At 46.8% G+C, this 15,941-nt stretch overlaps 1 protein-coding gene across 2 annotated transcripts in view; it reads right to left on the bottom strand.

Annotated features, from left to right (window-relative positions):
• Positions 1 to 6,120: 6,120 nt before the first annotated feature.
• GPRIN2 (G protein regulated inducer of neurite outgrowth 2) overlaps positions 6,121 to 15,941 on the bottom strand; it is a 67,097-nt gene continuing 57,276 nt past the window's right edge. For both annotated transcript variants that reach the window (XM_083146362.1, XM_083146363.1), the window contains exon 2: positions 6,121 to 12,128. In XM_083146362.1, the coding sequence (XP_083002488.1) occupies positions 10,309 to 12,105 (1,797 nt within the window). In that variant the 5' untranslated portion in view covers positions 12,106 to 12,128 and the 3' untranslated portion in view covers positions 6,121 to 10,308. The remainder of the gene's footprint in view (positions 12,129 to 15,941) is intronic.

Raw genomic sequence — 15,941 nt, 5'->3', positions numbered from 1 at the left:
AGCCTAGGGAGCGACGACGTGCCTTCTCCTGGTTCGATAGGCGAGATGCACCAATTTGCATTGGTTCTTCAGACCCGCCCACCAGCTCACCTCCTGTCTCGGCAAGAGGATAGGAAGGTAACTCTCGCTCGGAACGCCTCTCTCTGATGCGTCTATCAATGCGGACCACCAACCAGGGCTGGATTAACAATGGGCCTGATGGAGCTACAGCTCCAGGCCCACTCTCCAAATAGGCCCATTTTGTAGCTGAGGGTCAGGGCTTTCCAATGAGCCCAGCCCCGTGTCGATAGCCCCCCGGGAACCAGAGATACCGCCAGGCAAACCTGGATCGTTGTCCCCATAGGATAACATGGGACCCGCTAATTCCGACCTCCACCCGGTTCCAACGGCTGTCAGTTCCCACTCCGGCATTACAGAAGCTCGAGGTTGATCTCAGTCTAACCCAAATCGCTGGGCCTTCAATCTGATACCTGGTCCATTGGTTCTAGAGATATTGTGGGTAAACCAAATTTTTTTTTAATTTCTAAAATGTAATTTCATGGCTGTTTATGTTGTTTGGGGTCAGAATTCTCTGGAACCAAACGGCCCAGTTTCACGGGACCAAAATCATTCGAAGCCTACATTTAAATGGGTCAGTTGGTTCCGAAGATATAGCTGTTTGTTTAAAGGGGGCGGCGGTGGTTTTCTCTCCCCCTCACACCAGAAAATGCAGGAATTTAGCTGGTGTAAAAGGGGCCAGTCCGAGAATGTCCTTGCATGATCCTGGGATCATATTCCCGGGTAAGTCCCTGCATTTTCTGGTGTGAAAGGGGTATTATTTAAAATAGCCAGGACATGCAGTGCTCTGAATACAGCCGGGCAGCCCCCTGCTCTCTGCCCGGCTGTCAATCAGTGCCAGATTAAGCCTTCGGGGGGCCCGGGGCACTTTAGACAGGGGGACCCCCTTGCACTTGTCATTACTGCCCATAAATTGCATGAGAGAATATTATACTGTCAAAACACAGAGTAAAGACAGTATAAACTTGGTCAATGGGTAACTGCTTACTCTGTAGGACTGTAGGAGACCTCACAGTGTCAGTGCCTCTGATTAAAAACCCTCCCATGACTAGGCTGCTGCTGCTGTCCTCCATAGGCCTGAGAAGCATGTAATGAGCTCCATCAATCAGAGCTCAGCATAAACCTCTCAGCCTCTGCCTTCTTGTGCAAAGTGTCATGGGACTTAGTCAACTCCCAGTAATGCACTGCACACTTGTGCAGTCAGTGTGCCTTGGCTCCCGATGCTCAGCACCATTAATCAATGTCACATTGGCAGATAGGTGAAGCTGCAGCACTACCCCACTCCCATGCACAAAACCTTTAGCTAAAAAAAAATAATAATAATGTTTTTGTTAAAAATACATGCCAACCACAGGGGGCCCTTAGCTAGAGGGGGCCCATGGGTACTGACCCCTTTTGCCCCTGCTTTAATCTGGCCCTGCTGTCAATGGCTGTCATTTCTGCCCTGCGGTGGCTGTCCCCCAGTTACCGCGAGCATGTATTCCCCCTTGGCAATGAGCATGTAATCCCACATGGCAACGAGCATGGAACCCCTGGCAATGAGCATCGAACCCCTGGCAATGAACATGTAGGTAAGCAACACTTATGTAGCATCATTTTTAATAGGCATTATGGTGTTTGGCATAATACCTAATGGACATTATGGTGTGTGGCTTAACATGTAATGGGCATTATGGTGTCAATTTTTAATGCGCGCCAAATGCCCCTGTTTATGGAGCATATTGTGCATTTTTGCTCAATCTGTTTGGTATAGTGCAGGCATGTCCAAACTATGGCCCTCCAGCTGTTGTGAAACTACAAGTCCCATCATGCATTTACACAGTTTTGCTATTAGGGAATGCTAAAACTATGTCAAGGCATGCTGGGACGTGTAGTTTCACAACAGCAGGAGGGCCACTGTTTGGACATGCCTGGTATAGTGTGCATTTTGGCTCAATCCATGTGGCAAAATGTGAATTTTGCCTTAATCTGTGTGGCATAACGTGAATTTTGACTCAATCTGTTTGCCATAGTGTGAATTTTGGCTCAATCGGTGTGAATTTTGGCTCATTCCATATGTCATAATATGTAAGAGGCAAGTACAGTATAAGGGGGTTACTATTGTGTTACATGATTTGTATAAGGGGTATACGGTGTGGTAACTTTAGGTGACCACATAAAAGGTGCTGAAATATTGTCTACCAAGTTTCAGCTTTCAGTATTTTTTTTATGACTGGAGTGCCGCCTCACCCCGCAAGTATCTGAGGACATCGGCATCCTGCGGGTGTACCTTTGGAGGGCACCTGCCAATATATCTCCATGCATTTTTCTTATGCCAGCCCCCTGCCTTTTCCAGGCATATATAATTAGTTGAAAGCATTTACACAAATAAAGACACACCCATGAGCAGACCACCCAACCAGAACACTGGTCACGCCCCCCACATTATTGCGCATAATAGGCCCTTGATCATTTTCAGCTCCAGGCCCATTTAGACCTTAATCTGGCTCTGCCACCAACTGCATCAAGTCATCAAGAGAGGCTGCCGCCGGATACTGTACCAGGAAATCTTTTACCTGATCTGCTAGGCCAAGACGGAATTGGCTCCGCAGTGCAGGATCATTCCAAGTGGTATCCCCAGCGTAGCGTCGGAATTCGGAGCAGTAGGCCTCTGCAGTACGGCGACCTTGTTTCAAGGCCCGAATGTGAGCCTCAGCGGAGGCTGCTTTATCGGGATCATCATAAAGCACCCCCATAGCTGTGAAAAATGCATCCACAGAACTGAGCTCAGGACTATCTGCCCCTAAACCAAAGGCCCATGTTTGTGGATCCCCTTGGAGTAGGGAGACTACCAACCCGACCTTCTGAATTTCAGAGCCTTAGGAAACGGGCCGGAGACGGAAATATAGTTTGCAGCTCTCCCTAAAATTGAAAAACAACTTCCGGTCGCCCGAAAAGCGATTGGGAAGATTCATCTTAGGTTCTTTGACGGGTTGAGAACTACCAGGGACTACTCTTCTAACCTCCTCCTGTGTCTCTACTCGCAGGGACAACTCCACCATCTGCTGCGTGAGGAGACGAACCTGATCCGAGAGTACTTGAGCTGGACCCCCTGCAGAGGGATCCATGATGGGTGTAAAAACACAAGACACCCGGACACAACAACTGAGTACAAGGAGATCCTCCAGAACAGCTGGGGGATCGTAGTATGGCCGGTTATAATGTAAGGTTTCTGGGAGTATCCCCGGCAGCCTAACTCCGTTGCCTCTGACTGTTATCGACGGACGTGTGCGGTGCTAGGCTTCACCTGGGCCCGTCTCGGCTGAAGGGCGAATTAGGTCCGCCCCACTCCGCTACAGGCAGGTCTTAGGAAAAGACAACACGTCCGCCGAGGCCAGGAGAGAGCAAGGGGACAACCTAACTAAACCCCTGAACCGGGGAACTCCCAGAACCCCAGGGAAGCAATAAGGCTGAGCAGGTGACACTGACTGGCAACAATGCAAGAGAGATGTTATATAAAGAAATGGCAACAATGCTAATGAGATGTTATATAATAAAATGGCAACAATGCTAGTGAGATGTTATATAAAGAAATGGCAACAATGCTAATAAAGATCTTATAAAGAGAAATGGTAATGATACTGAGGAAGATGCCCAGTAACAAAGAATGCCAAACTGCGTAAGGAGAAACACAGGGTAACCCCTGACTTATCTGGGAAGATGACGGAGTCCCAGACAAGCACTTGCAGATCTCTTAAGGTGAAGAGTGTAACAGCGGGGCACACTAGCTAAATCCCAGGCAAGGCAGGACAACACCAGGCACGGCAGGACAGGCGGGGAACAACAGGAGGGCTTCCGACAGAAACCAGGACCAGGAACACGATCTGACACAGGCGGAAAGAACGCTATAACCGGCGTCTGTCAGAGAGACGCCGGCTTATATTTTGAATCTGCCGCCCCCTTGAGTGACGTCACATCCGGTCCGTCCTGCAGAGTCTTCCCCCTGCAGAGACGGCCGCGGCGGAAGTTCGGGGCGTTGCCTAGCAACGTCCCCGAAGCCTCCCAGTGACGCGTCCCAGGAAGATGGCCGCCGCCCTAGCAGCGCAGACGCTGCTGAAGGATTAGGACGGCGGCGACGCCCGGGCCGGCGTCTAACATAAACTTTATGAGACACTCTGTAATGCCCACTACACATTATGATACACTCTGTAATGCCCACTACACATTATGATACACTCTGTAATGCCCACTACACATTATGGGACACTCTGTAATGCCCACTACAGATTATGATATAAGTGTCAAATATCTACATGCTTTTTGCCCATGGTGGCAAAGGCAAACCCATCCCTCCTGTCTCTCCATATTTGCAGGTGTCCAACTGCCTTTACGCTGAGGGGGTGCTTAGCCGACAGGAAGAAGTTGGCTGACAGCCGCTCTCAGCAGAGTTCCAACATGTCAGCACAGCGGATGTGCAAATGGAATCTGGAAGAGCTAACATGCCACTCTCAGCAGGGTATTGAGTGTCATGTCAACGTGGGGGGCTGGATGCTGCTGAAAGAGCCGACGCGCCGCTCTCAGCAGATAAGTTTAGCAGCCTATCAGTGCGGTGAAGGGGTGAGATGTTGCTGAAAGAGCTGACACACCTCTCTCAGCAGATAAACTGAGCGGCGTGTCAAATTGTGCCTCCCTGAGCCCTGAGATTTCAAGGTTGCAGTTGGACAGACATCACATGTCACATGATTGCTGGCACTGGCAGGGAGCTCTTTTTAATGTCAGATGCAGCCATCATCCATACTACTTACTGACCTCACTGCCTCTCAGTCAGTGTCACACCTGAGCCCATGCTGCTGCGTCTCCCATCTTTCTCACACTGCGGCTGCCTGCCTGTATCTCCACCCGGCACCCAGCGGCTCTTCCCCACACTAGTTCAGAGTTGCACGGATGGGAAATGTTGGCGTTATGATGTCACCCGCACAGCTTTGACATTGGGAGAAAGTTGTTGAGGCATCCACCCAGCAGTTGGCGGCATATTGGTCCTTGGCAGAGGCCGGCTGCTGCACCAGGTCTGCGTGACCACCTGCCCTAGCCCCCCCCACTAGTCACGGCCCCTGTAGCGTATTAAATAGTAAAAAATATATATATTTATATTACTAAACGACAAGGAGGGGGGGGGTGTGCCTGGGTACCCCTCCCACCTCCTAAATCTGCCCATGCTCCTGGCTGCTGGGACACTGTCTGTCCAGGGGGACTCACCGCCTTGGAGCAGTTGAACTGCGGCTTTGTGTTGTGGGAAAATTTACTAAACTGAAGGTGATCTAGACACTAGCCTCTGAATTGAAGCCAGCAGTAGGGAGATGTGCAGGGCCTAGAATGGCGTGCAGAACTCGGTCTAGAACCATGGTTCTATCCTGTGAAGAGCCAACAGTTTCTCTAATTGCTCCACTTCCTCCATAGGGTGGAAGTGGAGCAATTAGCAAGCAGCAGCGGTACATCGCGCTGATGCTCATCACATATGTACTAACATATGCAATGAGCAATGCAAAGGGCAGCAATCCCCGTAACTACCTGAACTTCCTTGTTTCTAACAGGGAAGTCCAACTGCGCATGCGCAGAGAAGCTGGCGATCGTGGGGCATGCTGCGAGGGATCCATCTCGGAAGAGAAGCCCATAGAGCTGGCATAACTCCCGCAGCGAAGTCCCACAGGGAGGGACTTTAGTGAATTTGAAAATGCGTTAAAAACTCAGAGAGCAGAGCCCTGCTAATCAGAGCCCTCCATCCGAACAATCTTAAAGATTGGCTCCTAAAATGAGCATGTTCCCAGGCATAAAGCAGGGGCTGAGGTCTGTGTCAGGGTTGAGGAGAGGAAGACAATAAGCCTGGGTCATCAATACCTGCTTCTCCCCATTGGCTTACTTCCCAGAAAGCCATTACTATCACGTTCTTAATGATATTGGCTCTATGAATGTTTTGTAGCAGAATGAAACTAAAAAGGCTATTGGCTTGTTTTAAAGAAAGAGAACAGTTAATGACAACAACAGCACATGCTATATTCCATATAATACCTTTTATTATAGTAATATTGCAGTAAAAATGTTGGCTTTTGCTCAAAATGACATTTCCACCCTTTTTAATTCACTGTTAAAAATATAAAATTATACACAATTTTGTTGATGATGTTCACATACTTCCCAAATTTCCGGCAGCCGGAGGAGGTTCGCTGGCATGCGCGCTGAAAATTTTGGGGCATGGTCTAACTAAAGGGGAGTGGCCTATATTTGCGACGCTCCGTGAGACCACGCCCCCCATTTTTGCCACCGTCAGCATGAATAGATGCTGTGAGCATGCCCACAGTGTCTATTCTGGGGCAGTGGGGGGGACTCCGTGGGCGGGCCGCGGGAACATCCCCAAATAACGGGACGTTCCTGCGGTAACCAGGACAGTTGGGAGGTATGTGTTCATTTTTGTAAACAAACTACTTAACACCTAGATTTGTCTTCTGTATTATGTCCTTAATACAGATTTGTGACTTGTTACTGATTCAATCTATTTTGACCACGTCCAGCACATTACAGTAAAAATTGGGCTAAAATTGAATCTATGTTTGCGTTCCAAATTTATACTGAATGTACACAGCTCTCAGGTAAAATAAAATACATGAAACTATAATATGCTTTTCATGTTTGATGTCCGCATGCAAATCCATTAAATATACTACATAAATTTAAGCTCGAACAAGCTTAACATCTATCATCCTTGTTCTTATTGCTCAAAGTTAACGCAAACTTTTTTAAATACAGAAGCTATTGTGAATTTCCAACCGTTAAGCTGTTTCAGTGAACTTGTTCATGTACCACTTTGAAATAAATGCAACATCTCTACATAGGGGGACTCACGGCTAAATGCAGCGGGCTCCCTGCTGGTGCCTGGGTTAAACAGCGAGGATCTCTTATTTTCTGCGATCCCTGCCATTTAACCACCTCGCCAGTCACATTGAATACGGGCCATAGTGTAAAATAAAGTCCCTGCAAGGTGTCTGTCTGTTTTGGCTAATATTGAGAACTACTGGATAGATTTAGATGCGGCTTTCAACATTTTATACAGAATTTATTGAGGAAGGTTTATGTGTATGAAACATTAATCTATGACAAAAGGGAGCCAGGTAATGATGCTTTTGGTGAGGCAAGTTAAAGAAAGAAATGCCTGTATGAGCACTTTCTTGGCTCCCGCTGCCTAACTGTTAAAGATATATCACAACAATGGACTATATTTTATACTATGTAGAGATTGATGTATTATCCATAAAACTTAAAGTAAGCCTTATTCATGGATACAAATGTTAAGTTTTTCCCTTTTTTAGTTCCTATTTCATTTATGTGAAAAACAATTTTTTTCCCTCAAAGTAATATTATAAGGCCTTGGTTATTCAATTATTATTATTAACATATTTTTACTATAGAAGCATCCCTATTTCTTATTAATCTGTGTATTAAGCCAAATATTCTATTAATTCATGCATGTAAGTAACATTTTTAGAACTAGATGTAATGTCTGATAGCGGGGTAATGGGAAGTCCTTTGGAATTTACATTTTACAAGTCACATTAAAGATCATATCTAGAGTCAGCACTAATTTCTCAATTCATAACTGGCTACCAAGAAAAACACAGGAGCTATAAAATATTATAGCTTCATCATTGCCAATATTGGTTTACCTACAGACTTACATGGGCTGGGCACATAACAGGATTTTGTCCATTGCATTTTGAGTTCCTTTGAAGCACAGAGGGTAGATTTAATAAAGTACATTTAAGTATCCTGAATGCATAGCCGGATCCAAGGAGGAGCGACAAGGGCAGTCGTCCCGCAGATTGATCCGCAGGCAAGTTTTGCCGGTGGGCCGGTCCCATAGTCCCTCACACTGCTGTCTGGAGCCACTAGCCAGAAACAGCAGTGCATCAACCGTGTAGTGTGACACAGGTGGGCAGGCTACTGGAGCCACCGCAGGAGAGGACACAGATCAGCGGTTGGCGACATTAACTAGGGATGACCATCGACCCATTAAGCTTTTAAATCAAGAACCATCGATGGGTATTAAACATTCTATCACTGGCCATAGTTTCCTAGCTGCGCATGTGTGTAGAGGAATGGGTTGGCCCGCCCTGCCGGGAGGTGTGCAGTAGAAACTTTAACTAGATTATATGAGTCTTGTTAAAGCTTCACTTTCTTCTGTGCATGTGCAGTCCGGTCCCCCGGGGTCACTGAGAAAAAGTTAGAATCTCAGGTAGCTGGCCGGGTAGCAGCGGGAGGGGAGGAGACACCGGTGAGCCGAGGAGGGAGGGAGGGAGCGGCAGTGGGACCATGACTGAAAGACAGAGGGGGGCAGGGTCCAGGACGAGGTTGGTCCATGCACCACCCTGGGTGTGTAGTTTTATGAATACATACAGCTAAGCGGCAGCCAGCAACGCTGCGCATGTGCACATGGTCACTCGCCTTGCCAGCCATACCAATTGCACTGCCGCTGCCCACCCAGTGCCGCATCGCTGGCCAAAGAAGACGCAAACTGCAGTGAGCTGAGTGGTAAGGTAGGAGACGGACTGAGGGACTGTTTGACTGGCAGGGAGGAAAAAATTATGGCATAAAACAAATCGACCCTCGCCTATCCATGCCCAAAACATTGTGCACTAGGTCCCAACCATCAATGCTTAGGGAACAATGATAGTCGATGGCCATCCCTAGCCTTAACTCCCATGTGCTGCAGCCTGCCAACCTGAGTAGAAAAGACCCAGCTGCTCCTATGCAACCATCGCAGGACTACCAGAGCCTTCCACCGCTGAGATGCTGGAAGTGAGAGAGGTAGTGGTGTCAGGGTCTGGTGCTGCATCATGCGAGAGGTGTGGAAGGGGGGGGGGAGGGTGCTGTGTGTCAGAGAGGAGGCTGTGAGTTTGGTGCTGAGTGTGATATAGGTGTCAGGGGGAGGGGGTTGTTGCGTGTGCATTTCACAGAGGTGTCAGGGGAATGGGGGGTACTGTGTGTGTAACAGAAGTATCAGGGGGATCGGGGCCCTCCAAAAAATTGTTGTCCAGGGCCCCCAAAGACCTTAATCCAGCCCTGAATGTAAACCAACCATCACACATTGGAAGCCATTTTCAGACCCAAACTGCAGGATTAGCTGTACTAACTAAAACTGTGTGCAATGATTTGCAAACCCCTTAAACCACATGTGGTGTTAAAAACAGCATACGTCTTGCTGCCTTCTAGTGCATTTTTCCGTACCAAGGATTTGACATTCGAATGAGAGCATTGCAATTTTATTTCTTGCCATCTCATTTTTACACTGGGCGGGGCAATGACAATTTTATAATCATTAGGCAGCAGTTATTTTTATGAAGGTGGCATATCTTTTGTCACTACACGTGCTCATACAGTATGTACTTTATTTTGACTATGTGCCTGCTATTCTACCACAAGCAGTAGGAGTAAACACTGCATAGCCCGCCTTTTCCTGCTGGCACCTGCAGCACCACAAATATTTTCACTATATTTTTGCATTATTACCCTTGTACCCAACAGTAAGTGATGCCCAGTGCTACGCAGCATTTGAATGGTACTCTCTAAGTGCAAGGTCTAATATTTATCTTTACTTCTTTATAGAGGTCCGGTCAATGCTGAGTAGAATTGGATTTCCGAAAATGGCAAGTTAATCATTTTTTGTAATTGTATTATTTTGTTTTTCAAATTTGACAGATTGATTTGTCTGAGTGATCTGGCATGGCTCAGAACACTCATCACCCCTCATCTCCCTGTGTGTAGGCCACTTTAGACAACTGAAGACAGTTTGTTGAGTTATGTTTTTAACTTTTGGGACAAATATAATAGGGTGAGAGTTTCAGAAAGTGAGTTTTTGCGGGAGGTTTTCCATTTCTTTTTAAAGTGCCAATCATTTTACACTGCAAAACCAGGTTGCTTTTGCCATGTAATTGATTGGCTCTTTAAAAAAAATGGGAAAACTCTCCTAAAAACTCTCACTTTCAAAAACTCTCACCCTATTACATTTGGCCCGTGGCGTTATATTAACCAAAAAAGGTTTTGCGATCAAATTGTAGCACTGCAAGCCCTATAAGTTTCATTTTATGCATCACATTTTGTTTAACATTAATGGCATAAGATGGCTTATTTCAAGTAATAGAAAACAGTGCAAGCATGGCTCTAAAAAAATACAGTGCAAGCTTTGAAAGTGAGGACAGTGCTCGAGATCTTTATTCCCCGATGTCACTCGGATGTGGAGTTTGTGCCGCCACAACAGTTAGATTGCCTCAGAGATTGCATGACCGTTCTGAGTGACCGCCTTTTCTCTTTAGACGATTTCTCCATTTCACCTGCCAGTTCAGAAGACTGCAAGTTCTGTTCTATCTGGATCTCTAAATGCTTCTGAATGGCTAAGCCAAGAACCTCCGGATCAACTGCAGCTCCATATACCTCCCATGTCATTCCTTCCTGGTCCCACCTTACCTCACGTACAGGTGACTGGGGAGGTTGTAGGGTAAATGTTAAGCCAACATCAGGAGACAGGTAAGAGTGGGCTGTTATCTGAGGACAGGGGACAGTAGAGACAGCTTTATTTTCCATGAGAGTTATAGTTTGTACTTCCGCATCTTTGTAGCTGTGTGAGATTTTGAGACCCTCAGATAAATAGTTCATAGATGTCATTGTCCAAGTGTCTTTCATCTTTGAATCTGGATTTTCCAAGTTATCCGGTAAAGTTTCAATGGTTTTAAGTAGCAGATCTGTGTTATCCTGTATTGAAGTATTTTTTGGCAAATTATATCCGGGTGGGTCAGGTGGATGTGGGAAGGCGAGTCGGCCACACTTGATAAGCTTCTTGGCGTCCAGTCCAGATTCACTAACAGATGACACTATTTTGGGAAAGGCAAGCTGATCAGAAGGTGCCAAGTGGGAGCAGAGAGGTGGCTGGGTGTGGCCTGACACTGGGTCTCCAAGAGAGGGAACCAGTGCAGACGAGAACTGAACAGAGGATATCGGTAAGGAATGGCAATATGCAGCAATGGTGTCATCCGCTTTCATCATAGGTTCATGGCCCTTACAGCAATGCATGGAGCAGCTGCCATGGATAGCCATTCCTGGTGGCAAGAGCTTAGCGTCTGAGACATTACAACAAGAAATAATGCCTGGTAAGCTATACATACATCCATTATTGGGAAAACCATTCCCAGAGTTCCTTGGGCCCAATACTCCATGTTGATATGTTCCTGGCACTGCGTACACTGTGATGTTGTGCTGAATTGTGCCGCTGTCTAAATGACACAATGGAACATTCGGCTCTCTGACTGAAGGCATGACATCAGCTAAGTCGTTTAGAACATTTGTTGGAGAAAGGGCTATTACAGAGTCCTGGGTAACATTACTGAGAGAAGAGGCGCCGTCACTGAGAGACTCCGGAGGAATACTACTCATACTACTGGCAGAAGACAGGGTTGAATAAATGGCACTGTGTCTGTATTGTCCAGAGACTGAGTTCCTACTACCGCAGAAGTAATCTGAAAAACTCTTCTGGACGATCATAGGTGTATGTAGCATGTCCAAAGTTTCCGATTCACACACAGAAATCTCAGAGTGGCCTAGAGATGATATGTTTTCCGACACGTTGCACCTGACAAACTTCCTTGGCATCTCCTGCTCTGCTGTTGAGGCTAGGGGTGAATCGGCAGACCGATAGTGATTCCTGTGCTGAATCCTCTCATGTATGTAATCCACAGAAAGATGATTGCACTCTGATTTCACTCGACAGAGATCAGGAACTGTATCCTGCGGTGGAGACCACTCCGAGCTATGTGAATGCTGCACGCTGTTCTCATTACACTTGGGCACACACAGAATGTTATTAAGGCTTTTATGTGTTTCTAGTTTCCTCTGTAGACTTCCAGGACCACTGCAGGGCATCATGGAGGAGCTTTTTGACAGGGAATGGCAGCCAGAGTTAGTCTTTTCATGGCAATCGAAATGTAATGCTTCCTGGCAGGATGGAGCAGATGGCTTTTGGCTTGCCATGGTGACATGCAGTTACTGAGCACCTGCATGAAAAAGATACAATTAATAAATGTCTTTAGGTTCTTACAATGAAATTCTTGTAAAACACACATAGATTATACTGTAAAGGGCCATACACATGGGTGATTTTAGACCAATTTCTAAGCGATCTGACTAGACCGCTTAGAAGTGGAGCATAGATTGCTCCGTGTGTGTGCCCTGCAGCGATGGTGATGTGTGGCCCCGCACATCGTTAACATCTGCAGTCTTTCCTGCTAGATCGCGGGGCCCTGCCTATAAACAATAGGCAAAGCCCCGCTCAACACACAGCATGGTGGGGTACATCGCTAGTGCCGCGCGATGTGCTGAATGATCGCGTTTACGCCCATCGCTCAGCACGAAGGCAGCAGTCGCCCTGTGTGTATGCGGCTTTAGATGCCATTTTGAGGCAACTTATAAAAGCATAAAAATGAAGTCTAGTAGTAAAACTATTTTATGGAATAACCTATTTGCAAAATTGTATAACTAAATTAAAGTGTGATATTTACAATGATTTAGCAGGTTCCGACAGGTTGGACTGAGGAAATCGTGATGTTGTCTAGTGTGTATGCTGCTCTATGTTGCTGACCATGTGCACTTCCATGCATCCTCAACAACATCTTCCTTCGTATGTACATGCAGTGTGATGGAGGATATTGGGTACTTATGTAGTATCTGGACTCCCGATTAAAAAATCGGGTCCATCGCATCACATCGCATGCGACCAAATCGCATGCGATGCGATCCGATGGACCCGATTTTTCCATAGGATTCAATGTTAAAATGGACTCCATTTTAACAAAGGATTCTATGGGAAAAAGGGTCCTTTTCATTTCCCCACTATCCAACTACGCATGGAGTTGGATATAAACCTGTGGCGAGCTGTGCTGCCCGGACCTGTGACCTTCTTACCCGGCTGCTGCTGCTGTGGGGGGCTGTCTCTCCTCCTCCCTGCACTGATCCTCTTCCGGGTGCAGGGAGGAGGAGAGCCAGCCCCCCCTGCAGCAGCAGCAGCCAGCAGCCGGGTAAGGGAGGGAGGGGGGAGCCACCTGGTCCCGATGGGACCCACTGACTCACCACAAAGGACAGCTCTTGATGCAAGAGCTGTCCTTTGACATAATTATTGCATATGTTAGTGCATATGCAATAATTATGAATGCGATGGGCAGCGATAGGGAGCGGAGCTGGGGTGTGGATGTTAGAACATCCCCCCCATTTTGTTTAATGTGCGAACTTTCAATAAAACACATATTGGAAAAAAAAAAAGAACCACTTGGCCCATCTAGTCTGCCCCTTTTTAAACAAGTTACCTCAAACCATATTTGATCCTTTTTTCTTTGTAAGGATATCAATATGCCTATCCCAAGCATCTTTAAATTGCTCTATTGTATTCGCCTCTACCACCTCTGATGGGAGGCTATTCCACATACCCACTACCCTTTCTGTGAAGTGATTTTTCCTTAAATTTCCCCTGAATCTTCCTCTCTCTAGTTTCAGTGCATGTGCTCGTGTTCTGTTGCTCCTTTTTATTCCTAGATCAGTCCTACACTGCATATAAGTTATACTGCAGTCCTATCCTACACCTAGATCAGTGGTTAGTGGGAAATAGTAGTTTCTGCCTTACATCTTAAGCACACAATATAAATATGTTCTCTATACGTAAGCACTGTAAACAAAATGCATGTTTATGTATGCACTCAGGCACAACTGTTTTTTAAAAATAAAGTGGTATTGCACCATATATTTTGCACTTTATCTTTTTGGGTATCTACTGGAGTTTAAAGCTTGGAAACCCCACTGATATCAGCAGGAAGGAAGAATATGTTACTGTGTGTCTATTAATTGGAGAAGAGGAGATGTTATCTCTCCAGGAGGTGTGGTATCTTTGCGATTATTCACTATACCTTCTGAATGCGGAGAAGAGGATCGCTCCCCTTATTACAAAGTTGTACTCCTTCTCCTATTTATACCTAGGCTCCACCAGAGGGGACACCTACATCTATATTTATCTGTCTTCTATCTGTTTGTGGTGTAGGGTCACCACTGTTGGTTGTACCCACTGGAGGCTGCCTGGCGCTTTTACTAGCCAATCCACTCTTTTTGTTCACAACTGTGTTTACAACAGCTTTAGGGTGGGATGTATTAAAATACATCGCCGCCCTTCGCCGCCACGATGCTGCCGCATATGTACTAACATATGCGGCTGGCATCGCGGTGCGGTGACGGAGGCCCCCCGCGATGGAATGGGATCATTCGTCAGACTGCATTTAGGTCTACAGTCATTAGGTCGACCCCACTAGGTCGACTGGCAGGAAGGTCGACCTGACTTAAGGTCGACATGGGCCAAGGTCGACATGACTTAAGGTCGAATTTGCATAAAGGTCGACATAAGGAAGGTCGACTGGTCATAAGGTCGACATGGGTTTTTCACTGTTTTTTTATCCGAATGTCGACACAGTCGACATGGACACAGTTGGCAATGAGAATCGGGGTTTTACCGCTTTTTCCATTTTATACATCTCGCCCTTACCCAGTTAGGAAATGGACCAGAAATTGGCCCTGGCATTTTATGCACACAGGCCCACCTGTAGTGGACAGGACCCTTGCATGGCATCGCCGCGCAGCAAAAACGGGGCGTGGCTTCATGGAAAGGAGGCGTGGCATAACAGAAAGGAGGCGTTACACATTATGGAACACACCGTAATGCCCATGACAAAATGCACAGTAATGCACATTATGGAACACATCGTTATGGCCATTACACATTATGGAACACACCATTATGCCCATTACACATTATGGAACACACCATTATGCCCTTTATACACATTGCCGCACACTGTATTGCCTATTACATATTATGACACAAACCGTAATGCCCATTACACAGCAAGACACACACCGTGTGTCCATTACAGACTGTCATAGACAAAACAAGAGCACAGGACACTTTACTAGTAGTAGCTAGTCTAAACAGTCATGAAATTTCATTTAAGAAATTTAAAAAACGGTTTAATATCCCTGGAACCAATTAACCCATATGGATCCAGCCTGGTATCAGATTGAAGGCCCAGCGATTTGGGTTAGACTGAGATCAACCTCGAGCTTCAGTGATGCCGAAGAGGGAACTGGCAGCCGTTAAACTGGGTGGGGGTTGGAATTAGCGGGTCCCATGTTATCCTATAGCAGGGGTGGCCAACCGGTCCGAGGTAAAGAGCCGAAAAATATCAGCAGTCAAGCCAAGGAGCCTGTCATCATGGGCGTGGTCAGGGGAGTGGCCAAGGGCGTGGTCATATGACACAAGGGGGAGTGGCTACATGACAAAACGTTATGCCCCCTAGTGCCAGATATGCCCCCCACAGTGCTAGGAATGCCCCCAGTGCCACACATATATGCCCCACAGTGCCAGATATGCCGACACAGTGCCACACATATGCCCCCACAGTGCTAGTTATGCCCCCAGTGCCAGATATGCCCCATAATGCCACACATATGCCCCCACAGTGCTAGTTATGCCCCCAGTGCCAGATATCATATGCCCCACAGTACAACACATATGCCCCCGGTGCCAGATATGCCCCCACAGTGCCACACATATGCCCCCAGAACTATTGTAGATCCTGACTTAAAGCAACCCCCCCCACACACACACACACATACACACACATACACTTCAGGCTTCAATAAATATATTTCTGTGCATGATAACATACTCTTTACTAGGATGGCAGGAGGCTGGGGCGGTGAATGAAGAAGCCAGCCAGAGCACGGGTGGATCAAAGTGATGCCGACTGCGCAGTCAGTGTGACGAACATGGC

This window comes from Crinia signifera, chromosome 6, assembly GCF_055691185.1.
Source record: "Crinia signifera chromosome 6, ASM5569118v1, whole genome shotgun sequence".
NCBI lineage: Eukaryota > Metazoa > Chordata > Amphibia > Anura > Myobatrachidae > Crinia > Crinia signifera.
Note: the sequence above shows the minus strand (reverse complement) of the source record. Positions and strands in the feature narration are given on the sequence as shown.